This window comes from Gavialis gangeticus, unplaced genomic scaffold (genome assembly GCF_001723915.1).
Source record: "Gavialis gangeticus isolate Ggan-Ray unplaced genomic scaffold, GavGan_comp1, whole genome shotgun sequence".
NCBI lineage: Eukaryota > Metazoa > Chordata > Crocodylia > Gavialidae > Gavialis > Gavialis gangeticus.
The window spans coordinates 20849557-20866775 of record NW_017728997.1 but is presented as its reverse complement, the minus strand read 5'-3'; the positions used below and the strand labels follow the sequence as shown (position 1 = coordinate 20866775).

Genomic DNA, 17219 nt, shown 5'->3' with positions numbered 1-17219 from the left:
TGTCCTTGATGCAAGAGGCACTTGTGTAGGGCATTCAGCCCCAAACCTGACCTGCATCAAAAACCACTGTGATTTACCAGGGAATATGCATCACACTCCAAGGACTTTGTTTTGTTTTTAAGCAATGGCAGTTTTTCATTAAACCATTTGACTCTGCACTTCACTGAGTCTTGCACAGTAGTTTTAAGCAGCAGTGACAGGCTAGGTGTCTCTGAGTCCATTGCACATGTGTGGAGCACCTGCTATTTTCCTATTGCTTGGGACCATCCTGTTGCAACCAATATTGTGCCTTCCACTTGTGTCTATTTAAGCCTGGAAACAGCTGTGCTGAGAGCAGATAGATTTATTTGGAAGCTGAGCAGCAGGGACTTTATTACTCTCCCCCCACCCCTTTCATTACTTGGTTCTCTCTTTAACAGTAGCATCCTAACAAAAATCTTATGACAGCAGCTGTCAGGAAAAATCCATGTGGATGCTTTGTGTTACTTCGGTGACTATCAGCATGTACCTCTAATACACAGTCATGTCATATTGTGCTGTATTGCTGCTGCAGTGGGGGGAACCATCTCTGACTGGCCATCTCCGAGCCAGAACTGTCTGCACGCTGTGCCTAACATCACTGATGATGCCTTTGACAAATAAAGCCATTGTCGTGTTGGTTTGTGTTTTGTCAGAATGGGAAGCGGATGGGGAGAAAACTAGTGTTTGCCAAGAGGAAAAGAGCAAAAATCAGCAGGGAAAGACATTGTATTGTCAAATGCTGGGAGGTTAGTGGTTAGGAACTTGCTTATGTCCCTTTATTCATGAGATTTATCAGCAAATCTATGATTAGATAAAACCTGGGTCGTCAACAGCTGCCCTTTAGCGTGTGACATTCAGATTCATGTTTTGGGCATTACCTGGAGGTACACAATTAGAAGTTTGGATACAACAGCCTGGAAGCTAGACAGTGCATACACCCAAGCTGAAACATTAAGTAAATTCAGGCTGAGGACAGCATTCGCAAGCCTCTTGTATAATTCATCTGAAAGTGTCATGTATTTATTTGACTTTGCTTTTCAGCCCAGCAAGGGATGCCAAGGCTTTTAATTGGGGGCAATGCCCACTTTCTGTATGCAAATCCTCATCTTACAAGAAAACCTTTTCTTTACCTCCCTTCAGTTACCCATTGCAGCACTTTCCCCTTGGCTGGAATGATGGACCCCACACTTTATAACTCAGGGCTCCTAGCCTCAACTGGTATTAGCTAGTACAGCTGCATTGCTGCCACACAAATTTGCATCAGTGGATGTCTGACACCAGCTGTTACAACCTGGGAAGAGGAAAGGAGATGGAGCAATTTGCAAACTAGAGACATATCCAAGCTAGAACCCTGGATCCAAATGCTAGTGAATTTTGGCAAATGTCAGGTGTGAACTGTGCAGCCAGATTCTAATTATACAGGTATTTAGGGGAAATAAAGAGCTTGGATTCAAATAATTCCAGGTTTGTGGCTCAGACATATCTGTAGTACAGTAAACGCTAACTTCCCATATTCCAAAGCCCACGACAACATTTTCAAATACATCAGGTTTTATCAGATGCCTCTGTTTTTGGCATGGTGAGTACTCAGCCCTCCTGAAAATCAGGGCCAGGATGTCTCAAGTTGAGCCCTAAAAAACAGAAGCTGGTTATGAAATTTCTGATCCATATGTGCACTGTGAGGTTACACAGGATCCCTATGTCCTGGGGAGCAAAAACCATGGGATGATTTCCAAACTCAAGACTCCTGCAGGGCAACAGCAGGAGAGACTGTTGCTACTGTACCACCAGCTAATTGGTTCATTGTGTCAAATACGCTGCTTATTATGGCACGCTTACTCTCTGGCCTGAGGCTATTGTGGTAGCATTCTCTTGAAAACAACTGAATCTACAGCACGGTATAATAATATTATTAAAAATACTGCATCGAAGAATACAGAGTGAAAAAATAATCTAATGGCAGATCACAAGAAAAATACCCGTTACACAAACCACATCAATGCTGCTTTTTCACTTATTAATGTTCCCAAAAGATATTTTCTTTTCTGAATGATAAATGTGATGATGTGCATAAAAGTGAATCCATCACCCCAGCAGTTATCATTCCTCATCATCAGACTCCCCCACTCTTGGAAAGCAATGTGTGGAATCAGTGTGTTCATTAGGTCTCTTATCTGTGAACTCATGAAGAAAAGTAGTTTGATGAGAAGCATTGAGGAGAGAACTTCAAAAGCATTGGAGCTCATATTTGGTTGAGATAAGCATCCATAAGGCTGGCTCTTGATCCAAGCTGTTTGGACATCCTGGGTGTCCAACATTTGACTGGAAATTTCTGCTACGGCAGGTCTTGCCAATAGGACTTTTGTTCCTTTCTGCTTTCAGATGATGGAAATAATGATGTGTTGGCACTTAGGGTTCTGGTACCAGCACAAGCCAGAAGGTACCACAATTTTCAATGATGAAAAGGAGGAAAAATACAGATGCCGAGCCTGAATTTTGGGCAGAGATTCACCTTAGTTTGCCACATCTCCAAACCTATTCTAGCAACACAAATCAATGGGCCAGAGTTTCTCATGTGCTCCAGTCCTGTAGGATCATTCTGGCAGCATAAAGAAGATGACAAGATGCCAGGTTGTCCCAGCTTAGAATCCCCCTCCTGGGGAGATGTCCAACCTCTTATTCAGCCAGGCTAGTCAGCTTTGTATGGCCTTCTCCCAACTCCATAATGCCCCTAGGATAGGGAGCATGTTGGTAGCATGGCTAGTATTCTACTGGGCTCCAGATTGTGTCTGCTGGTGAAATGGTTCCTGAGAGCCGTAACAAGCTGGTCCAGTTTTCAGCAGTCCCCAAATTGTTCCTAAGTACCCCGGAGCTGGTGTTGAAATGGGAGCAGACTTTGGAAGCTGCACTTGGGTCTTCCACCCCATCTCCAGCTGTACAAAGAGAACAGCTGTTGTAGCTGAGAATATTTCTAGTGGGTTTGAAGATCTCTTCTCATTCTCTTCCTTCTTGTAATGAACTCACAGATGTAGCATGCTTAGTAACTCTACTGCACATAAATAACACTGGAAAGAGAACATGGACTTCTACCACTCAAACTAAAACAATCGTGGGCTAGAGAGATGGAAAACACATCTAGTCATCTTATCCATCTGCCATGAACATTTGCTAAAGAACTGTTTTCCTTGTTCTCCTTTTATTAACGTTTCGCCCTGTTTAATTTTAATTCTACTAGGCAATAGGGATTCCACCATATTCCTGGGAAATTATTCTACAGAATAATAGAGCTTATGGCTGGAATTTCTGTCCTGATATTCAGCCGATTTTTTTCTCCTCCTTGTTTTCATTTCATTGCTTTGGGTAATTCTCCCCAAGTATTACACTGACAATCAAGGATTTCTTAGGGTGATATCTTTTGTTGGACCAACTATGTAGTTGGGATTAAGTTAGATTAACAATCAAGAATTATACTAACAACTCCTCTCTGGGTGCATCTACACAAGATGCTTTAAGGCACATTAGCCTAAATTTAAGGTGCATTAGGGTGCACATCTACATGTGTGCACCCTTAATTCACTTTAAAAATGGTGGTTTGGGGCTAATTGAGCTTAAATTTGATACCTGCAAATGCAGGTATCAAATTTAAGTATGACTAGATAAAGCTCATTAATGCAAATGTAGAGGATTTGGCTGATAGTAGATGGGGTGAGCACACGTGGGTCTCAGATGGATTCTGTTTTAATCTGCTCTGCTGAATGAGGGAAAAATGTCTCACCAGGATTGCAAAATACCACTTCCAGGTTGAACCACACCTGAGAATGCAATGCTTATCTGTACTGCTGAGTGTCAGGAGTGAGTGGAGTCCTGCGGTTTATCAGCCTTGCAGAAATATCACCTAAACAGCTGACCCTCTGGCACATAATCTCAGTTGTTTCTTATCATATCTCTTTAGCTTGCTCCTGTCAACCTACGGGCTCAGCCAATGCTACCATCAGCAGAAGCTGGCGGTGCCACCCGAAGACTGGATTCTGTTACTGCAAGCCAGGCGTGGCAGGCCCGAACTGTGACAGATGCCTCATGGGATACTGGGGGTTTGGAGAAAATGGCTGTCGTCCTTGTGATTGTGCCAGAGACTGTGACCAGCACACTGGAAACTGTTTCAATGGGTAAAGGAGCTCCTTTTTATGGCAAGCTAATGTTTTGAGTTGCTTGGGAGTCTTTAAGATTAAGCTAATATTAACCTTTGGAGGCCTGCACACAGTTGAAGGTGTGGATAAAGCACTGGGGGAACAAAACAAGTTTCTGCATCCATAGTCCTCGTGGTCAGTCATACAGAGAGTCACAGAGTGGCTTCCTGGCCACTAGCATGGTTGGACATTCAAAGTACCATCTAAAAGCCGTTCTGAAGGGCAAAGCCCTCCAGGATTCTGTTCAGCTTCTTTGACTGCTTCACTTGCTTTCAAAATAAATAGAAGCACCTGAAGAACTTGTGTTGGTCTGTGTCTTTAGTGAAGCAAGGGGCAGAGTCTTATTTTAGTTCCTGGGTGGCATGAACCCATGTCACAAAAAGCACCCCCAGGGACTAAATGGCTCCTGCGGTGGCTGTTTCAAGAAAGCAGGGAAGGCCTGAAAAGGCCACTGAGGCTGAACTATTCCTTTGCCCAACATGATGGTCCCTTTAGAGCAGGGGTGATGTGGGGAAACTTCAACAGATGTGGTAGCTGTATGTTTCCTATGGAAAATTAGAAGAACTGAATCTCCAGAAAAACCACCAGTACAAATCCAGGGAGGTACTGAGTAGCTAAGCTCCCACTAATTTTTGTGGGTCTGATCTTGTGGGTACCTGCAGTCATCATGATTTTAGTAAGTGCTGAGTAAATTGCAAGTATTTAGTTCAGTCATTTTAAAGAAATTATAGATACTAAACTATTAAAGAAGCTAACCTCTTTGATAAACATTGCATATCCTAACGGGAGATGGTTCTTCTGTTTCTACCCCTAGTTATGACAATAAGCCATTTTTCAATGTCCCCCTTGGTGGACGAATCCCAGACCTCATTCACACACCCGCCAATGAAAGTGAAGATGAATGGAAATGGAATGATCATGAGCAGGGATTTTCTGCATTGAGACATCCAGGTACCATTTAGAGTTCTACAAAACCTTGCACTCAGTGCTAATTATTGCTTGCTTAATTAATGTTAGGTCATAGGCAGTCTGGCCAAGTGGTTAAGCCATGGAGGAAAGGCAGGGGTCAGGGCTTGGGTTAGAGTTTGGAAGCCAAATTATCAGGTCTAAAGAGAAATCCAGGAGCAGAGTCCAAAACACAGGCCAGGGTCAGAGTCCAGGAATCAGATGTCAAGTTACCACTTCCAAGGGATAATCCACAGGTCAAAGTCTGAGAACAGAGCCAAACCAGGGTCAGGAACCAGGAGGCTTGCCAAAGCAGACCAGGGTCAAAACTGTTGGCTAAGCTGGGGTTAAATGGAGAGGCAGCACTTCCAGCAGTCACTCAGGAAGCTAGCCAGCTAATTAGCTAGGCCCCCGCTTGTCAAACAGACACTCAAGGCAAATGTGGTTGCCTAGGCAATTAACTCAGGCCTGGCTGCCTGATTAGGTTCCCTGACATTTAATACCTGTAGAGTGCCATGAATACGCCTGGCTTTTGCTAGGATATGCTAATTTAATTGCTACACTATTTATTTATTCAAATTTCTAGAATGCTATTACATCTCTCCACTGAAGGTCCATCTCATAAACTAAAGATCATAACATGAATAAAGATGAGAAGGTCCATCCAAGCTTAACAGCCCACCGTGCTAGCATGATTAAGGCACATCATCACTTTCTCAGCCACTAGTACACAAGGGAGTGGTGCCAGTACTAGCACTATGCCCAGCCGCTTATGCCCTTTGACCAGGTGCCCATTTGCAGCTCTGGCAACTCATGCCTCTAGTCATAGCAAGATATTTGCTCCATTTGACCACCGCACCACTCAACATAAACAAAGGACTGTCCATAAATATAAATTTATCCATCTCCTCAATAGCCTTAGTAAAGTGAGTAAAAAATGGACAGTCCATTCTCTGTCCCAGAGAGCTTCCAGTCTTAACACAGAAGAATACATAGGATATCAGCCCAGGATAGGATGGAGATAGAGAAGGGCAAGACTACTGTTTCATCTTATGCTCTGCAGAGTCCTGTTTCTGTACAGTGCTACCGCTCCCCCCTACAGAAAGCTGGCAAGTAAAAAAATCACATAGATTGTCCAGACTGATTCTTTACACTGTCACATAACTGTTCCCATTCATGTCTTACCAAAACTTCTCCTGTATTACCAGGAAGGTGTTTTGAAAACAGCACATGGTCACATTACACAATAGCTCAGGAGAAGAAGTAAAGCATACTGCATGCAGACAAAGTAACAAGTATATTGGGCCAGCAGAATGATAGAGCTGTTGGTGTTTAGAAGTGGTCAAGGCCTCAGTTTTAGATACCATGTGAAAGATGGAACCTATTGGCATCCTTGGTTGTATAACAACTTGGAAGAATGAGTGGAAACTACTGAATCACCAACACTTTTTCCAGGAAGCACCTTGAGAGGGTTCTTATCTGAGAACTGAAAAGCGTCAATACTCCTGAGCTCATGAGGTCTAACAAGAGCATGAGTCAGACATTTATATCCAGATCTGATTCTGACCTATTTCTGTGCTGGCATCAGTTTATTAATGTGTGAGGAACTCCCATTTTGGAGCTCTTCTTACTCAGATTTCAGATCCCTTTTGCTAGCAAGTTTGGCAAATAACTGAGCTCATTCTACTTTTACTATCTGCTTATCTGTGTTACTGGAGTAACACGAACATATAACAGTATATGTGAACATCACCTGATTTTCTTTCCTCTTTCCTGTTTTGGCCCTATTCCAACCCCTTGTGCTTTGCGGTCTCCCACTAGAAAAGTGCGTGTGCAAAGAAAAAGTGCTTGGAAGCGTTACCGATTTCTGCCAAATGAAATATGCGTATGGTAAGTGGCTGATGTTCCTTCAAGGTATGATAAATCCATAGTGTTGTCTACAAAGCTGCTAGATGGACACTGTGAAGCATGGGCTGGCTGAGTCATGAAATCAGAGATAGATTTTTCTTCTTCCTCTTTTTGTCCAGAGACTCCTCTTAGTCCAGGGTCGCTCAGAGAACAACATCCTATAATGGCTTCTTCAGTGCTGAGCACAAGCAGCCTGGGCTTCTTGAGTTCAATGCGTGTACTTCCACCTCTCTGTGTATGGGTGCGTCCTGCAACAGTTCTTAGCTTTTTTCCATACTAGGAGTCCTTTTTTCTTCTGGAAACTCTTTCATTTAGCAAACCTCCCGCTTAACAACAAGGGAAGAACATATTTATCCCCATGAGCACCTGTATCCTGTCATCCCAAGATGGAAGGGACATGGCCACCAAAAACTGCCATGGGGTTTGACTTGGCACAACCATATCATAGCACAATACAGCTTGTTTATGAGACCAGACTTTGGTCCTGCAAAACCAAGAGGAATGCCAGCTCTGTCAGAGCAACCATATGTCAGGCCAAAAGGCTAAGTAGCTTCTTCCAGTTTCTCGTTATCATCACAGGATGATTCTAGCCATGGGACACTCTTGCAGTCCTGTAGGAGATCTCCTGCCTTGGGGTGAATTCCACCACGTGACACTGAGTACTTGTAAAGAAGCCTTGTTTCTACAGAAGAAGACAAATTTTAAGGGGTGAGGACGGTTGCTGTACAAATCCACTACAAGCCTTCTAATTTTCAAACACATCTGCCATGGCCCTGAATCAATGTGCTTAAGTTCAGACTGTTGGCTGTCGTGTTATCTTTTGGTTTTCTTTTTTATGGAAGTCCTATATACTCCCAGTTGTCTCCAAGCTGTTGGTGGCAACCATGAGAAACTAGCTGATAAATAACACAGAGAAGAGATTAGTTATTTACTTAAATTGAAGAAATCCAATTTTCCTTCCCCAGATTTGTTTAAATGGGAACAATGACTGAAGTGCACAAGCATGTGCATGCCCTTTTGTCCCTGTCCAAATGCCAAAATCCTGGCATCATCCTTCAGGTCTTGTCCAAAGGCCCTGATACTCTATCCCTTCAGCAGTGTAAAAAAGATATTACAGTATATGTGGAAATCATTTTTGACTTGTGTTGATGCATGTTTGTTTTCTGGCAGTGATAAAAGCACGAATTCTATCAGCTCATGACAAAGGAACCCATGCAGAAGTTGTTGTGAAGGTGAAGAAGATTTTGAAATCAGGCAAAGTGAAAATTGCTCGGAATAACAGGAGTATCTACCCGGAGTCCTGGACCCATAGGGGATGCACATGTCCCATTCTCAATCCTGGTAAGTATTCCATGCTTAGGGCACCCGTTCTATAGGAAACCAGCTGCTCAGGCTGCTATGGTATTAATGATGAAACAGCATCTTTATGTTGCTTGGGATGATATCAGTCAGAAATAAGTCTATTGACAACAGTGAAATTGAGCGGATATGAAACTTGTAAGAATAATCCATTGTCGGAAAGCAGGTCCATTCTATTATAATGGATAGAATAGCAGGATAAACCTGGTTCTGTTACTTAAGTAGTACAGAGAGATCATACATAACTAAGAAAGCCTTGATTCAGAGGTTGAGGGTTGATCCATATTCTACTTTGTGGTGAATGCCATAAAGAGGACTGAGCACAGAGAACCATTTTCTTTCTGTTGTCCAACCGTCTGTATGAAGACCAGCAAAATCTGTCTTCCACAGCTGGGTAGCACAAGAGTGACTACAATTCAAGTAAATTTTTCTTCAAGACAGATAATCAGGTATTGTCAAAAAGGATTTTTTTCCAGGAGAATTTTCATTTTCAATTGCATTATTTTCCAAAAAAGGAAAATATTCTTCTCAGATTTGGGGGAGGGGGGTAACTCCTAGATATTTCATTTTAAAACAATATTCTCCTCCCACTGTACCATGCTTTCATACTGTTTTTGCAATTCAAAAACATTAAGAAACATTAAGAAGATATGAACTGATTTGTTATTATTTGGAATAACAGGTTTCTACCTGTTTTCCTACACTTTTTTCACTCCTTCTAATTGTAATGAATAGTAAAATATAGGAAAAGGATGAAAAACAACTAAATTTCTCATGCCTTTTTTACCCTTTCCTCCTCTGTTTCTAATGGTTTATAGAACCAAAGCAAAACGCTGCAGGGCTAAATGAAAAAAAAAAAAGTTTCTAAATAGTATCTCTTTTGAAAAGTCGTGTGGGAAAACAAAATGTTTGGACTCACAAATGTCAAAAAGATTTATTTTAACCAGCTCTACACATTATACTTCATTTCATATGGCCAGTATATCATATTTAAATATTTTTGTGAAACATGTTTTGCCCCAGTTTATTTTAATAGGACTTGTATTTTTTGGATACATGAACAAATACCTAGGTCTTTAACATGATTATAACAAGTATTTTATTTTTGCTTAAATGGGCCTGAAGGAATCACAACAGAGTTCAAAAACAAATTGGCTTCAAGGCTGTTTATGGATGGTGTAGAGACAGGTTTAAATTTATTCTCAGACTGGTAACCTCAGTCTAATATTTCCCCCACCTTTTGCCCATGGATCTGTAAATTATGTCGTTGTATCTGTGAACACATATATGCGCTGTCTGCTTATATGCATACTGGGCATGTACAGAGGACTTCTGTGATTCCATGGCTATTTTACAGAATTATGCTCCAGAATCTAAGTTTTCATTCTGTTTTAAAAACTATTTCTAGCCCTCATGACTGCACTGACAGAGCCATAAGAATGTAAACCATATGCAAACTGTGACTTTCTGAATTTGTAAATAGCTTGAACAAAATAGCTGGGAGGTCTGAATTGCTCCATGCATCTTAATTGTTCCTTTGAAGCCTAAAGCTGACAACCAGCAGCATGTGGAAGGCTGATAATGTATTTAAAAAATTTAATTTAATATCAAAAGAATAAGATGGGGACTTCTTTACAGATAAGATTCTTCATTTTTAGATTTAATTCAGTACAACCCTCTTTTTCAAATATTTATCTGTAACCAACACAGAATTCCCACCAGCCAGCCACAGACTCTAGGGTCATATTGATATGGTGTATTTGTTTTGTAAATACCCCATATAAAAAAATGGAAATGCAACCTCAAGTGTTAGCTATAATGTAGCTCTATAAATTAAATCAATTCCATACAACACGTCGACTCATTACAGTTCTAAACTAGATTTATGCTTATGAGATATACAGGTCTGATAAGAGACAAACAGGGGAAGTGAGGGAGGCAAGAACACCTTGAGTCCTCATCTTCTCTCATCCCGAGACCCTCTGCAGCGGTGAGAAAATTGCCTCTCCTCCCTGGCACAGCTTTTCCATCTGTAAATGGGAGATAATGTTTATTTGTTAGGGGACTTTAATGATTAATTAATTGGGGCATAACTGTGAGCCTTCTATGTATTGCAAAGGAGAGTTAGGGGGGCTCTTTATGCACCCAGGCTCCCTTTGTGTGAATTACTCCTGCACTGCGAGGAGAGCAGCTACTGCCAAGCAACTCCTCTCTCTTCCAGGTAGGCAGAAACTTGGCTCCCATAGCCCTTAATTTAACCTGCTAGGAAGGGAGTGTAATGATCTGTACAAACAAAAAGGCTGGTATATATATTACAGTACTTCCCTGCAGCACAAACAGGGAAAGAGGAACCAAGTCATGTCTTGGAGTTACAGCTTTGTTCCTATCTGATTCCTAAGGCCGACAGTCAAATGCTACACCTTACCTGGCTTGGACTGGAAGATTACAATCCAGTCCTCAGTGTTTGCCATACACTTTGAAAGTACCCGGGAACATATTGGTGCTATGTAATAATATATGAGTAGCTGGGCGGAGGGGTTTTTCACCATAGTCTTCACTATAGCCTTCTTTTGATCACATATTTAGCAGCCTGAAAATTCTATGTGGGTAATATGGAGAGATGCGCAATAAATCCAATGCAAACATGCTCTCAACTCAACTCTTTCAAGCCTGGAAGGGTCTTGTGAACTCTGCTCTTTCTTTCATCCCAGTGGGCAGTGAAGGCCTGATCCTGAGAGGGATTAGCATCTGCAGCTTCCTTGTACCTGGGGATCAAGTTTCATTAGGATGATCCAACCCGTATCTCCAAGGATCACATTTCAGATTTAGTGCCATGCACCCTGCAGAACGGAGACTTACCCACATCCTAAAAGCAACACTTGTTAGATAAGTTATGCCATTGTTTTTCCTCTGAATAGATTATATATACATCCGCACAGAGTGAAAGGAACTCCTTGTGCTTTGCTTGAAATCTAAGGCTTAACCTAACCTCTAAGGCAAGTTCTCATCTCAAATCAGCCACACACAAAAGACAGAGTTGTTCTGGGATAGGCTAAATCACAGAAAATCAAGTGTGAATTCTTCCTGTCAGTCCAAAACAAACTGCAAACATTCAAAAATGAGGAATATGTTGCATCTTCTGCACCCCCGAGGGAGGAACTGAGTTTGAGTTTGTGGGGATGTAGGACTCAGTTCCTGAAAGCTGTATCTCAGCAGCGTAACTCTGGCTAGGGCCAAGTTATTCTACCGAAGGTAGTCCAAATGGATACGGCATTCTCCTTCTCTTCCTGTCTTGAACTTAGTAGGCAAACAACTTTCATGCTCCTTCCTCAGCAAGGTAGCTGTAGATTGGAGTGAGGTCAAGTATTTGTATAATACAGAGTTAGATTGTGTCTGGCTCTGTCTAACATCTGAAGCAGGACTTGGAATACAAGTTCCTCCCCGGTTGCCCTTTAGCAGATAGGAGCATAGGACTTTTCAAACAGAGCTGGGCAGTTCTGATGGCAGCCAGAGGTGGGCAGTGGCACATCTGCACCCAAGCCAGTTCTTCATCCTGCAATGGGCTTTTAAATGAGACCCACATCAAATCCTAAACTGGTGCAAATCACTGGAGTGCTATCGATTTCAGTACCTCAGCTGAGATGAACCCACCGAGGGTCTCACTGTATATGCTCTCTCATGATCATGCCTTTAGTCACAGCTTTTATGTCCCCTTCCTCCTCCTTCTCCATGCAGGTTAGCTACTGCTTCCCAGCACTTTGCGTTCTGCAAGGAGAGGGAAGGGAGAGCAGGAGGTAGCAAAGGGATATGCAGCAGCCACCAATGCCAGCCCAAACTGCCACTGTGATCAGCAGGGCTTTCTGCCGTGCAGGGTGATCTGGCTTCCTGCCCAACTGTCTCAGTAGCATTGTATTGTATGTTCTTCCCTGGCTGATGACAGGAAGTCCATCTTTAATCCCACGGCCTTTAGAGTTGAATCGTAAAACTTTACTTATGGAGCTGCAAATGGATTTTCTGTGTGGCTACCTTCCTGCTTTCCACATTAGTGACGCCCGCCAGGATACACTATTGAACTGCCCTCAGCTTTGCACATGAACTGGCATTAAAAAAAAAGAAAAAAAACCCCTAAGAAACCTATGAATTTTAAAGCTTGAGAATTATTTAGGGTAAATGCTTTCCTTTCTTCCATCTCTGACTGTAGACAGCAATTCTTGCTGTGGTGCTGGTGGATTTGCATTGCAGATGGCACACAGCCAGATGTGGGAGCAAAGAGGAGGAAGGCAAGGACTGCTGCTACTAGCTAGAGTCCCTCTCCCGCAGCAAGGATTCAGCCCCAGGAACTGGTAGTGCAGCAGGGGGGTGGCTGAATAGGCCGCCTAGAGCAGTGGTCTCCAAAGTGGGGTGCACAAGACAATCCATTGGGGTGCGGGAAGAAAATATTAGAACTTCTATTTATATTTATTTTGTATCTAAAAAAATAAGAAAGCAATTAAGCTTTACTAATATTTAATATATGGATTGACACTGGTGCCCCCACTTGGTCCGTATGTCAGATGGTCACGTGTCACTAACGGTATGCGAGTAGTACATGTATATCATTTATAAATAAATAAATATATATATACTGGGAGTATATGCTCAAAATTTTTTTACTGATAGGGGTGCACGATCAAAAAAGTTTGGAGACCGCTGGCCTAGAGAATGTGTAATGCTTCAGTCTCCTTGGGGTGGATGTAGGGGGGTGAGGGGTCACGGCCCTGTGTTTTCAATGTCCTTTATAGCCTGTCTGCCTGCATAATAACTCATTAGCAGTATGTGCCTAGTGCTGACCAAGTCATCACACCCTAGGGTGTCGCATCCTGCAGGGATGAGGTGGTTACGTTTCCTGGAGTTGCCCGAGCTGCTGTAAAAGATCCTTATTGTGAGAGGGGGACGTGCATTGTTTGTAGCAGAAGAATACATGGTTGGCAGTTGTGTTCAGCAGCCATTTAGCTGAGCTGTGTGGCTCTCACAGATTAATCTGGCCCTTTACACTGCTCACCACCCAATCAGCAGCTGACTCCGTTCAGGCCCTTTAATAAACTGTGTTTATTTTGTTCCTCACCAGAAAACACTGGCTGACAAAGTGGTCTTTCTTTTCGTGCAGGTTTCCGCTATGAGAGGGGAGGGAGGGCAAGATCCCTAACATTTTCCCTCCCTTGTCTCCGATCCAAAAGTTTCGTTCCACATGTTGAACCCAAAGAATTAAACTGGGGAAGTTAGCAGGGTGCATATAAAAAGGCTGCCTGTCTCCCATCAGGATGGATGTGCAAGCTTCATTTGAATGAAAAGTCAAACAAACAAGTACACACAAATAATGCAAATGCATGTACAAGACATGGGATACACCAACACTAAGATCCTGACAGCAGGCATATGCAAGATCAAACACAGACCTGTAAACATGGGCAAACCCTTCCCCTCCCCACTTGCTATGGAAAGTAAGTCAGTGTAAATTGTCAGTCACAAGTCTAGTCAACCTTTTTCATGTGGGAAACTGTGTTTCTTCATTGTGTTTCAATGGCAATAGAATATGCATCTTCCATCTGTTTTCTGTGTTACTTATGAAGCCAGCTAAATCAAAGAGAAGGTAAGGACCCAGAGCCCTGTTCATAACTTGCCCCAATAAATGTCTGTCATGAGACTTAGAACAATGGAGAGATGTTACACTCCAGACTTATACTACAAAAATACCACATTGTTACAACAGAATAACCTCATTTTCAGTGAAGTTTCTGTCTCACCTTTACTAGCAGGTATACACTTTTTTTGTGCACAAACATTTATGCATGGATTTTGGTACAATCATTTTCAACACACTAACACCTGCATGTGCAAATGAAAATGTAACAGAGTGGGTTGAAAATTTTCACATATAAAACCAGGTCCTGCATATCTTATGACCTGATTCTGGTGTCCCCAGAAACAGCCACAAGCAACTCTGCTGAAGCCTGGAAAAGTGCAGGCTCAGGGGTGACCTGGTGGAAGCCTATAAATACATTGGGGTGTGCATCAGGATCTGGGGGAATGCCTGTTCACCAGAAGACCCCAAGGGATGACAAGGACCAACGGTCATGAACTCCTCCAAGACCATTTCAGGCTGGACATAAGGAAAAACTTCTTTACTGTCCAAAACCTCAAGGCCTGGAACAGGCTCCCTCCAGAGGTGGTGCAAGCACCTACTCTGGACTCCTTTAAGAAGCATTTGGACACTTATCTTGCTGGGATCCTTTGACCCCAGCTGACTTCCTGCCCTTGGGGCAGGGGACTGGGCTTGATGATCTCCCGAGGTCCCTTCCAACCCTAATGTCTATGAAATCTATGAAGTGCATGTAATTACATTATCTAAAATGTCAGGGAAATGAAAAGCCAACCCAACTACTTGTGCATGCAAGTCTTAGAATTTGGGATATATGGGATTTGTGAGTGAAGGCGCATGCATATCTTACAAAGCGCAACCTATATGCATGGGCATGAGTGTCCAGAAAGTGTACATACAAGTGTACATACACATGCAAATGTGTGCACACAAACACATCATTTAAACATTGCTAAAGTTGGCAAAAGAATTAGACTTTGGTTCGGTGGAGATGGAGGCACTTAGTGTTTAGTCCCGTATTTTATTTATTTATGCAATTATTATTTCTTTTTTACCAGGTACAGACTACCTTATAGCAGGCCAAGAGGACTCAAGAACTGGCAAACTGCTTGTGAATATGAACAGCCTGGTAAAACCCTGGAAGGCATACTTAGGCAAACAAGCAGCAGACATTCTTCGAACTGGGTGTAGATAATTTTTCCTTCAGAAATTAAAGTGATGAACTTTACCTTTACATTACAATGCAGTGAAAGGCGTAGTTAGCTCATATGTTACCATTCAGCACATTCTTAGCTCAAGGAAGGAAAATGGACGTAAACCTTCCTTTCCCCTACCTGCTTAAGCCAGGAACACTTGGGCATGACTTCAAAAAAATACATCCCATCTTATTATATGGAATTAACCACTGCATCACATGTAGCTTACAAGTCGCAGTTCTTAGCTTCAGCCCAGTTCCACAGAACCCAAAGAATCTACAAGGCAAAAAGTTGAAACTATGGGTTATGTGTTTCCACACTTCAGGACTAAGCCTGATATTAATAAGTATAAGCTGCTTCCATAGTGCATTCTTTACTTGGGTGTCGTTTCCTTTATTTAAGTAACCATTAACTGGCAAAAATGTTCAGCTTTTACCGGTGGCAAAATACTAAACAATATGTCAAATGACACTTGATTTTGTTTTAGAAGAGCTCAGTTACTTTTATTCACCACGCAAACTGCAGTTAGATTGATGTAAGACATGTTACTTTCTTCCGTAATATATTGTTGCTGCACAAAGACAAACTAACATTGGAATTATATCCAATGAGGTCCTCTATAGATGTGCCTTGTCCATGTCAGTGCAGAAATGCTGTTGCAGACAGAACTTCTGGCCCATCGTGGACTCTTGGTACCATGCCATTTTTCCTATCACAGCTCTGTGCTGCAGCACTTCTGTCCATAATGTCATTTAACATCAGGTTTCAGAAGGATAGCTACCAAGGAGCCTTGTACCAGGAGAGTGTTATGTCAAGCCACAGCTCCTTGTGGAGGTGTTGGAAGCTGGTCCAGTTTTAGTACGTGACATTACAAAAGCACCAAGGCAGAGGTATGAGGGAGCTTTCCTAATCTGTGGAGGTCTCAGTAACTGCTGGGACAGTCATCTGGTTATTCTGTTCTTTGCTCTGTATGCCATATGTGGTATTTGATTGCAGGTAGCCTTTTTCATACCGTTCTTTTATAGTAGCTCAACTTTTCTCAAGTTAAGTTGCCTTCCAATTGTGTTTGAGGTTTGTTTAGGGTGATGGGTATGGGTGATGGTATCTCCACTCTGAGTAAAGTACATCTCTTCTGCAGAAGGATTTCCCATGGATTAATTTTAGTTTGTTCTGTAGCAAGTAAGAAACCAGTGGGACTGAAAATTCCTCAGACTACTATGGGAGAAAGCAATGATTTCTTTGTTATCTGTGCCCAGGTGACAGGAAAATTATAACCAAACCAAGTTGGTTCAGGAGTACCATATGTTCCATTAATAAGTAAAGCATAAATCAGAAGTCTATTTCATATATGCTCCTTATGTACATCTTTGATTTATGCCCCAAGGACAGGAAAAGAAGGGGAAGGGATTTGCTGTGTATGCTGGTATCTCAGTGCCACATAAGGGGACCTAGAAAAACCCCAGGACAATGAAAAGAGGCTGTAGGTCTGGGTTATAGAGTGTCTAATGTGAAATTGAGATAAGTGGTCAGACAGTCCAGATCAGTGACTGGTACCTGACCCCTGGGGATGCTGAAAAGCCTAGGCTTCTTGTTTTCATCCCATTGTGTGTCACCCTTTGTTTTGTTCAGGGGCTGATGCACATCAGAACATCCGAAGGTCACATTTCAGATCGTTTTCAGCCATTCACAGCTTTGGGTGAAATGCTGCATTGAAGATCAACTTGACTAAGTGATTGTTGTTTTTCATAAGCAACCCCCTCAAACTCCAGATGTATTATATTCTATTATATTGTCTCATCCCAATGTCCTCTATTTTGCTATGAACTTAAGGAATGTTCAGCTAGCTAAGTGGCTGGACTGACCAAATGTTCACAAATCTATCACTGCTCCTAAGAGGTCTGATTGTTAGAAACTTTGTTTGTGCCTGCAATTTTGTGAGTACAAGTAAATTAAGGTATAGTTGAT

General features: G+C 42.2%; 1 protein-coding gene across 2 annotated transcripts in view; it reads left to right on the top strand.

Moving 5' to 3' along the window:
• LOC109289046 (netrin-4-like) overlaps positions 1 to 16965 on the top strand; it is a 139105-nt gene extending 122140 nt beyond the window's left edge. For both annotated transcript variants that reach the window (XM_019504920.1, XM_019504919.1), the window contains exons 6-10: positions 3974 to 4187; positions 5023 to 5159; positions 6975 to 7043; positions 8232 to 8402; positions 15117 to 16965. In XM_019504920.1, the coding sequence (XP_019360465.1) occupies positions 3974 to 4187; positions 5023 to 5159; positions 6975 to 7043; positions 8232 to 8402; positions 15117 to 15253 (728 nt within the window). In that variant the 3' untranslated portion in view covers positions 15254 to 16965. The remainder of the gene's footprint in view (positions 1 to 3973; positions 4188 to 5022; positions 5160 to 6974; positions 7044 to 8231; positions 8403 to 15116) is intronic.
• Positions 16966 to 17219: the final 254 nt, after the last annotated feature.